This window comes from Mauremys mutica, chromosome 4 (genome assembly GCF_020497125.1).
Source record: "Mauremys mutica isolate MM-2020 ecotype Southern chromosome 4, ASM2049712v1, whole genome shotgun sequence".
Classification (NCBI taxonomy): Eukaryota; Metazoa; Chordata; order Testudines; family Geoemydidae; genus Mauremys; species Mauremys mutica.
Genome location: NC_059075.1, coordinates 154,170,653 through 154,179,568, shown reverse-complemented (window position 1 = coordinate 154,179,568; position 8,916 = coordinate 154,170,653). Strand labels below are relative to the sequence as shown.

At 59.1% G+C, this 8,916-nt stretch overlaps 1 protein-coding gene across 1 annotated transcript; it reads right to left on the bottom strand.

The window, feature by feature from the left end:
- Positions 1-1,935: 1,935 nt before the first annotated feature.
- LOC123369754 (serine protease 27-like) lies at positions 1,936-6,230 on the bottom strand. Its single transcript, XM_045015700.1, has 6 exons — positions 6,095-6,230; positions 5,445-5,471; positions 5,026-5,185; positions 4,084-4,361; positions 3,303-3,451; positions 1,936-2,597 (listed from the first exon to the last, which is right to left on the bottom strand). Exons 1-6 carry the CDS (start codon positions 6,162-6,164, stop codon positions 2,301-2,303), a joined length of 981 nt encoding a protein of 326 aa, XP_044871635.1. The 5' UTR covers positions 6,165-6,230; the 3' UTR covers positions 1,936-2,300.
- Between the last annotated feature and the right edge of the window lie 2,686 nt (positions 6,231-8,916).

Below are 8,916 nucleotides of genomic sequence, written 5' to 3'. Positions count from 1 at the left end.
CCAGCCCCGCTGCTGAAGCATTGTTGAAACTGCCGCTGAGTTATACCCAGGACGATGCCCCTGAGCCGTGCGGGGCCACCAGACCAGGGGTGTAAATCAGGGCAGGAAAAACGCCTGGTGCCTGAACCGAATTCCTTTTGCTATTAAACTGCACCTCCCAAGCGCCTCGTTTCTTGTCAGGATCAGCGGTAAATGCTCTATCGTAGAGAGAACAAAAGGCCATTTGGGGTTGATGGGCCAGAGGGGTGGCAGGCAGGGGCCTGGATGGGGGCTGGACTCAGCGATTGGTAGCAGCTGTTTCCTTCTTGTCATTCAAATGGCTCAGGGGTCATGGCTGACATCCGGCCATCATGTCAAACGCTTCCCTGGGGCCTTTTGACAGGCACCCCCAGGCATCTCACTGCCGAGTCCCTGTCCTAGGAGGAGAGGGGAGGGGGATCCCCCCCCCCCTCCGTGCAGCCAGGGGCCAGTGCTTGCCACTGCCACGCTGGAGCCTCCACCTTGATTTATGGACAACCTTGTGCAGAATTTTAAAATATTCTGCACAGAATTTAACTTTTTGGTGCTGAATTTCCCCAGGAATATGGGGTGCTGGGCAGTTGGGGGAGGGGCTGTGAGGGGACGCTGGGCAGTGGGGGGGCTGTGAGGGGACGCTGGGCAGTGCGGAGGGGCTGGGGGGGAGATTGCTGGGTAGTTGGGGGGCTGTGAGGGGGCGCTGGGCAGTGGGGGGGCTGTGAGGGTGCGCTGGGCAGTGCAGAGGGGCTGGGGGGGAGATTGCTGGGTAGTTGGGGGGCTGTGAGGGGATGCTGGGCAGTGGGGGGGCTGTGAGGGGGTGCTGGGCAGTGCGGAGGGGCTGGGGGGGAGATTGCTGGGTAGATGGGGGGCTGTGAGGGGGCCCGGGGAAGTGGGGGGGCTGTGAGGGGGCGCTGGGCAGTGCAGAGGGGCTGGGGGGGAGATTGCTGGGTAGTTGGGGGGCTGTGAGGGGGCGCTGGGCAGTGGGGGGGCTGTGAGGGGGCGCTGGGCAGTGCGGAGGGGCTGGGGGGGAGATTGCTGGGTAGTTGGGGGGGCTGTGAGGGGGCGCTGGGCAGTGCGGAGGGGCTGTGGGGGGAGATCGCTGGGCAGTGGGGGGGCTGTGAGAAGGGCACTGGCAGTGCGGAGGGGCTGGGGGGGAGATCGCTGGGCAGTGGGGGGGCTGTGAGGGGGTGCTGGGCAGTGCAGAGGGGCTGGGGGGGAGATCGCTGGGCATAAGGATCTGTCGTGGAGATCTCTGGGTGAGGGGCCCCTGGGCATGGGGGTTGCTGGGTATAAGGGGGCAGGAGGGGACTGGGCAGGGGGGCGGTGTAGTGGGGCACACTGGCAGTGCCGGGCTGGGGTTGAGTGACATAGTGATACGGACCAGATTTCCCAGCACAGGCCAGGGGGTGTCCCCAGCCTGCCCTGAGAGCAAACAGTCCTTTCCCACACACGGGGTGACAATGCGGCATTCAGGGGAAACTGAGGCACGGCTAGAGACCATAAAAATGTTTCAGAAAATTCCCACTTTGTCACACTTGGTCTGGGCAGTCAGAGCTGGGCCTGGCACGACGGGGACGCAGGTTTTGGTGGGGGAGGGAGTCTGTGCAGTGCCCAGCATGATGCAGAGATGGATCTCAGTCCGGGGGGGGGGGGGCATGTCTGTGCCCAGGGGCCCTGATCTTGGTCAGTGTCTGTACAGCGCCTGACACAACAGGGGCCCCAATCTTGGTCGGGGGAGTCTGAGCAGCACCCGGCGCGATGGGCAGTGCCGGCACTCTGCCATCCCACAGCTAACACCAAGCCACGGAGCCCATGGGAGGCTGTGGGGGTGGCAGGACTGGCCCTAGCGGGAGGTGGCACCAGCTGCGACGGGGCAAGTCGTGGTTGCTGCCAGGAGAAGACAGAATTTGCAAAGCCGATTTATTGACGATTTTCAAAGCACAAGTCCCGAGATCAGAACGGCTACGGGGCCCTTCCCCATCGGCTTCCCAGTCACCCCGGGGGGCGCTGCAGAGCTGCAGGGAGGGCTGGATGAAACCCCCCACCCCTACGCTCCCCATCCCTGTAGCACCCCTGAGCTTCCATCCACCAGCCTCTCCCAGCCGCGTCCCGCAGACCCCAGCAACGTGGGGCCCACACATGGTGCTAAGGGGGGTCTATACACACCCCAGCTGGCAGGGGGCTGCCAGCTCTGCTCTCTCTGCAGCTCATGCTCAGGAGGGGGGTTCTGCTCCCATGTTATCTGGGCCGGGGGGTTGGCGCGGGGGGGAGCCCCAGGGGGCAGGTCACAGGGCCGGCAGCAGGAGCCCAGCAAGGAGCAGAGCCAGTGCTAGGCATGAGCAGACTAAGCCATTGCTGAGGGGCCCCGGTGGGGTGGTACCGGCACTGAGTACGGCAGGAGAGACGATCGAGAGGCCGGCGCCACCCGTGACATTCTGGATCCAGTTGACATAGACTGGGACCCGGACGTACACCCCTGGTGGGACAGGTGTGGACTGTGTGCACTTAATCCCCCAGCTGACGAGCCCAGCCAGGATGAAGTTGCCTTTCCTTGGACAGACCAGAGGCCCCCCGGAGTCACCCTGGGTCAAGAGAGAGGGACATAGCGGTCAGAGAGGCTCCCTTCCCACAAAGAGGCTCCTGTTTGTCCTCTAACAGATGCAGGGATAGAACCCAGGAGTCCTGGCTCCCAGCCCCCCCTGCTCTAACCCACCAGACCCCACTCCCCTCCCAGAGCTGGGGAGAGAACCCAGGAGTCCTGGCTCCCAGCCCCCCCTGCTCTAACCCACCAGACCCCACTCCCCTCCCAGAGCCAGGGATAAATCCCATTTCCCTCTCATGCCATGTCCTGCTGCAGTGCCGGGGCAGAGCTTCCACCCTTGTTAGGTTTGTTTTCTCTGGCATTAAGATCAGGTGAAGTTTAACCCTCTCAGTTTGGTGGGGCCGGAGCTCAGAGAGTTTCCCCCCATCCTATGGTGACTTGAGAGATCTCCCAGAATGCACTGGTGCTGGGAGAGCTGCTTTCTCCATCAATGAGACGCGGCGGACGATCAAATTAAAACATCACCCACCTGGGCCTTGTTTGAGAGCTGGGGAGGAAGGGCCAATGTTCGCAAACAGAACAATGGGCCAGATAATTTCAAGCAGCCCCAGTGCTGCCCCCTAAGCAAAGTATCTCACCTTGCAGGGGCCATTAGGGTCACCCCTGGCCCCAGCACACAGCATGTCATCTTGGATCCAATGGCTCTGTTTCCCAAAGTACTGCCCCCGTAAGCCAAGCAGCTCACCTTGCAGCTATCGCGATTGACTTCAGACCCAGCGCACAGCATGTCCTCTCGGATGGGACGTTTGCAGTCCCGAAAGTGGTCTCTGCAGGTTGACGAGTCGACGAGAGGAACCTGCAACTCCTGAAGCGTCCGGGGCGGCGGAAGCGTATCTGGAATGAGAGAGCCGGGGATGGAGCCACTGAGAGGATGGGGGAGCTGGAAAGGACGGGGACGGGCTGGGGAAAATCTCTCCCAGTTCAACGGACTGGCCGAGCCTGTGAGCAACGTCGCCTTCTAGGGGCTGCAATTCACAGTGCACATAAATGTCACAGGGGAGAGTCTTTGTGTGTGTGTGTGTGTGTGTGTGTGTGTGTGTGTGTAGTGCGGCCCCCTGCTGGAGAGGACTGGGGCTCTGTGTGTGTGTGTGTGTCTGTGTGTGTGTGCAGTGCTGCCCCCTGCTGGAGAGGATCGCAGCTCTGTGTGTGTGTGTGTGTGTGTGTGTGTGTGTGCAGTGCTGCCCCCTGCTGGAGAGGATCGCGGCTCTGTGTGTGTGTGTGTGTGTGTGTGTGTGTGTGTGCAGTGCTGCCCCCTGCTGGAGAGGATCGCAGCTCTGTGTGTGTGCGTGTGTGTGTGCGTGTGTGTGTGCACGGTTTCCCTCTTGTGGCTACACACCCCTGTGTGTTCAGCGCTCCGGGGAAGGGCTCTCAGACTCTGGAGGCATTAGCCAGCCCTTGGGATAGGGGCTGAATACCAGCCCCCCCAATCAACCATTAGACCCATCACATTCCCATCCCCCCCTCACCTTTACACCCCCATCCAATGAGGCCCCAGCCCGTGACCCAGCACTTTTCCCCGGCTGGGAACTGGGTGGAGGGGCCCGGCAGGGAGACGGGGCGGATGGTGTCCGTGAAGGCGACAGGTTCCGTCAGCTGCACCAGGGCGACGTCGGCGACGCCCGTGTTCTCGTTGTAGTCGGGGTGCCTGACGATGCGACGCACGGGGGACGAGATCCGGGTGGGGGAGGGGTTGGAGAGCTGGTGCTCCCCCAGGTTCATGCGATAGGCAGAGACAGGGGTAGAGCTGGAGGAGTGGGGACAACGCACCTAGGGTTACCAGATTTCAAGTTCCCCAGAAGAGGACCCAGCCGAGGCAGGCGGGAGGCGGAGGGATGGCACAGCTGGGGGTACCGGAAGGGGGGGTGTACTATGAGGCAGTATTTCAGGGTGCTGGCAGGGGTACCCGTGGCCTCACTCTCGAGGTGGAGGGCAGCTCCAGCTCATCAGCATCTCTCAGCTCCGTGTACCTGGCCAGCTGGCCAGGCCACGGTGGGCTGGATCTGGCAGCCGCGGATGCAGGGGAGGGACCAATCGGGGAATGGAGACAGCTCTTTCTGAGCTGCAATGTCCGCTCCGCAAAAAGCCTCTTCTTTGAAAAATCCACCCGGACAGAGAGCAGGAGATCAAAAAAGAAGAAATGTCCAGGAAAACCCAGTGGCGGGAGGGGATATACTACGAACCTAGGCAGGAATGCAGCCAATTCTGCGGCACAGTGTCTGGGGAGCAGCTGCACAGCAAAGCACTGGCTCCTCTGGCACTGAGATGCGGCCACCTCTGGGGTGGGGCAGCAGGGGAACAGCCGCACCGTACCATGGGGATGGCGGACTTCCCCAAGAGCGGGATGTCAATGGTGTCTTTGAAGCCAAGTAAGGGGAACCTGGGACCCACCCTCTCCCTCAGTTACTCACAGATCGAAGTAGTGAGCAGCTGACACCACCCACTGGGCTGAGATGAGGGATCCTCCACAGATGTGGTAGTATTCACGCTTGTTGTCATATTGCTGCACACTGACCTGCCAGGGCCATCGACCCTCCTGTGCATCCTGCCCCCCTATGATACGGCTGAACACTGCACAAACCAGGGAAGCCATGTTAACACAGCACAAAACACACGTCTCCTGTCCAGAACCAGGGATAGAACCCAGGAGTCCTGGCTCCTAACCCCACCCCACCCCACTCCACTTTGCTCTGACCCAGTAGACCCCACTCTCCTCCCAGAACCAGGGAGAGAACCCAGGAGTCCTGGCTCCCAGCCCCCCCGCTCTAACCACTGGATCCCACTCCCCTCCCAGAGCAGACAATAGAACCCAGGAGTCCTGACTCTTTACCTGGCTGATCTTGACTCTCCTCAGCACCTGTGGAGCGAACGGAAATGTTGGGGAGACATTACAAGTCAGGGCCTTAGGAGAGGAGCAGCATTAGGGTCCATTGAGGGTGGGAGGCAGGGGAAAGCACTGTCCCATGGCTCCTCCCATAATCCCCATACACCACCCCAAACCCTGTTTGGCTACCGTGCGTCAGTAGGTTTCAGAGGGAACGTTGATATGAGCTGAGCAGGGGCTGCTCTCTGCTCTCCGTGGCCCACACATCCTCCCTGTACCCACCAAGCCTGAGGGCAGGGAGGGTTTGGGCGCAGCAGCTGGCAGGGGGGCTGTGACTCCTGTGGGAATGAGTCAGAGGGGCTGGAGGGGTCATGCCGGCCCCTGGGATCTGGGGGTGGGATCAGGGTGGGTCCCTTCAGGCACCACAGAGCTGGGAAGCAGCACAATCATTTGTGCCCCTCACTGCACAGGATCTGTTTTGCTCACCTCCCCCCAGACCCACTAACTGTTGAACCCAGACCCTGGCAAAGAGCCGGAGCCAGGCCACTGGGGCAGGATCATCCCCCCCAGTCTATTCCCCGTTGCAGGCTGCAGGGTCACCCCCTCTGGTCTGTTCCCCGGGGCTCTGCATCTCTCCAACCCTTGGTCCTTCTTACCATGTGCTGGAGACGGCAGCAGCAGCAGCAGGAGCAGCGCGGCCAGCTGGGAGCAGAGCCCCCCCATCATCCTGCCCCACAGGAGCTCTGGGTCGGGACGGCCCAGCTCAGCCTCCAGCCAGCGGAGCAGACAGCCCCTGGCATTGAGGCAGCGGGTTATAAACCAAGCTGGAGCTGCCCCGTGGGGGTGGGGACCGATTTTGGCCGGACCCCCAGCTTCCTGGGAACATCTGATTTACAGGAAAGCAAAAGCAGTTCATGGGAGTTCAAGGGGTTGGGGGTTCATCAGAAAGGACGTAGGTTGCCCCCGCAGTATCCGCGCAGTTAGGTTACAGTTTGTCAACAACAAGAGGCCTGTTCCTCTAACCAAGGCCCGCCCAGCCCTGGCGCTTGTGCACGAGGGATACAGACTGTTGGGGCACTTGGAGCATCGCAAAGCCGCCCCAGAACCCTCTTAAATCAAACCGTCTTCTGCTTCGGCTGGACCTTTTCATTTCCCACCCCAGGCCCTCCGCATTCGGACTTAATCATGCCCCCTCTGATTTCAACAGTGTCTCAGGTCTCTCGTCTACTGGTTCATATTATTTAATGCTGTACAGAATTTATAGCAGGGGTAGGCAGCCTATGGCACGTGTGCTGAAGACGGCACGTGAGCTGATTTTCAGTGGCACTCACACTGCCTGGGTCCTGGCCACCGGTCTGGGGGGCTCTGCATTTTAATTTAATTTTAAATGAAGCTTCTTAAACATTTTAAAAACCTTATTTACTTTACATACAACAATAGTTTAGTTATATATACTTACAGAAAGAGGCCTTCTAAAAATGTTAACATGTATTACCGGCACGCAAAACCTTAAATTAGATTCCTGGGTTCTGTCCCCAGCTTTGGGAGAGGAGTGGGGTATAGCATGGGGGGGTGTCCCAGAGATTCCTGGTGCTTTTTCTTTCATAAAATGGAGCTAAAATTGATCGTCAAAACATTTTTCAATCGGTGGGATTTCTTTCCTCCTGCCAAAACAGCTCACAGCTGAAAAAAAGTGTCAGCTGAAATCTTTCCTCCAGCCTTGTGCTGAGGAAGGAACTTTCTGCTGCCATCTAGTGATGGGAGTGAAGCGCCAGCAGGTGATGAGTCCAGGGATCGGCTGGTTGTGCCAGAGACACTGAAAAAGGACACTCTGGAAAGGATCATGCCATGATCTTAAAATCACTGGACACTTCGGGGTTGGAAAACCCGTAGCCAAGCGAAGGGCGAATTTCTGCGGGTGGATGTAGAAATCGGAGGCAGGAAACGTGATGCTGCTTGTGAAAACGAACTCCCCTAACACCGGCAGTGCCAGGACGCAGCGGTAACTTGTTGGGGGCACTGATGGGGCCCGTTGCTGCTGACGTGGTTTGGGGACTTCGCCTGAGACAGAATCTAGCAGCGAACGTTGGCTGGTCGCTGTGGCCACCTTCACAAACCGGCCCCTAAGAAATCCCGAGGCTGGAACAGCCGCCGGGGCCCAGGGAATGAATCCTTCACCAGGTCTGGGCTCCCGGGTAAGTTACGCACAGATCATGGGTGAAGCTTTGAATCCAAAGTGTTTCAGCAGGATGGTGATATTCTAGGGATCCACTATCAGGGTCAATCTACTCTCAGGGCCGTTTGGATCAGGCTTCCCAGGGAGGCTGTGGGATCCCCGTCACTGGAGGCTTTTAAGAGTAAGTTGGATGAACCCCTGCCAGGGCTCATCTAGATTTACGTGGTCCTGCTTCTGCACAGGAGGCTGGACTAGGTGACCTCTCGAGGTCCCTTCCAGCCCCACAGCTCTCTGGTTCCCTGTAAGGTCATGTGGGGAAACTTAGAAGCGGGGCCTGCTCGGGTCCCACAATCCTAGGGGAAGAAAGGGTGAGAGCCCAAAGCTGGATAAACCTTGCGCGGGGGGGGGGGACCCTCCACAGCACTGAGCTGAGTAATTAAAGTGGTGCGTAGGACAGAGTGGGGTCCCAGGACTAACCCCAAAGCTCCCCAAAGGACCATCTGAGGGCACTTGGGGGGGCAGGATTTCAGCTTGGCAGCCCCCCAAATCTGAAAATGTGGCTGTGGAAGCTGAGGCTGGAAGGGTTGTGACACTGATGAGTCCCCCAGTGGAACAGATGGGGTAGGGATTGTCTGAGGCTGCTGCTCTTGCAGACATAATTGGCGTTCCTCAGGGGCCCGTTGAGCCCATCTGGGAACACAGGAGCAGAGTTTGATGCAAAAACATTTTATTTTTGACCACATGTGATGGGGGGGGGGGTGCAGCGTCCATATATGCAGTCACACACAGGGTCTACCTATAAACCTTGCCCCACCGAGACCGCTCATCTCCCAGCGAGACAATCCCAAACATTCCTGGTCTGCATGCCCCAGCGCTGCCCCCTAGAGGTGCTTGGAGCAGTGCCCCTCCTCTCCAAGTGATTAGTTCAGGCTCTCTGCAGACTCAGGCAGCATCGCTGCACCACTTACACTTGTGCCAGTTCACCCCTCTCTGTGAAATCAGCCCAGGTTCTCTGGAGATGCAGCAAGTGTTGCTGTTTGGGTCACATTCCGGGAAGTTCACACCTCTGCAAGCAATCAGCTCAGGCTCTCTGCAGACTCAGGCAGTGTTGCTCTCAATCACATTCAGGGCAGCCCTCCCTTCTCATTGCAACAGGGTCAGGCTCTCCAAAGACTCAGGCATTGCTGATTGGTCTCAGATCCTCTCCCATCTCCACCTCACACTGCCCCCAGACAGTGGAGGGTTTCAGTGCTGGGTGAACAGAGAAGGGAGAGATGGGGGGCGTCCCAATGGAAGGTGGGG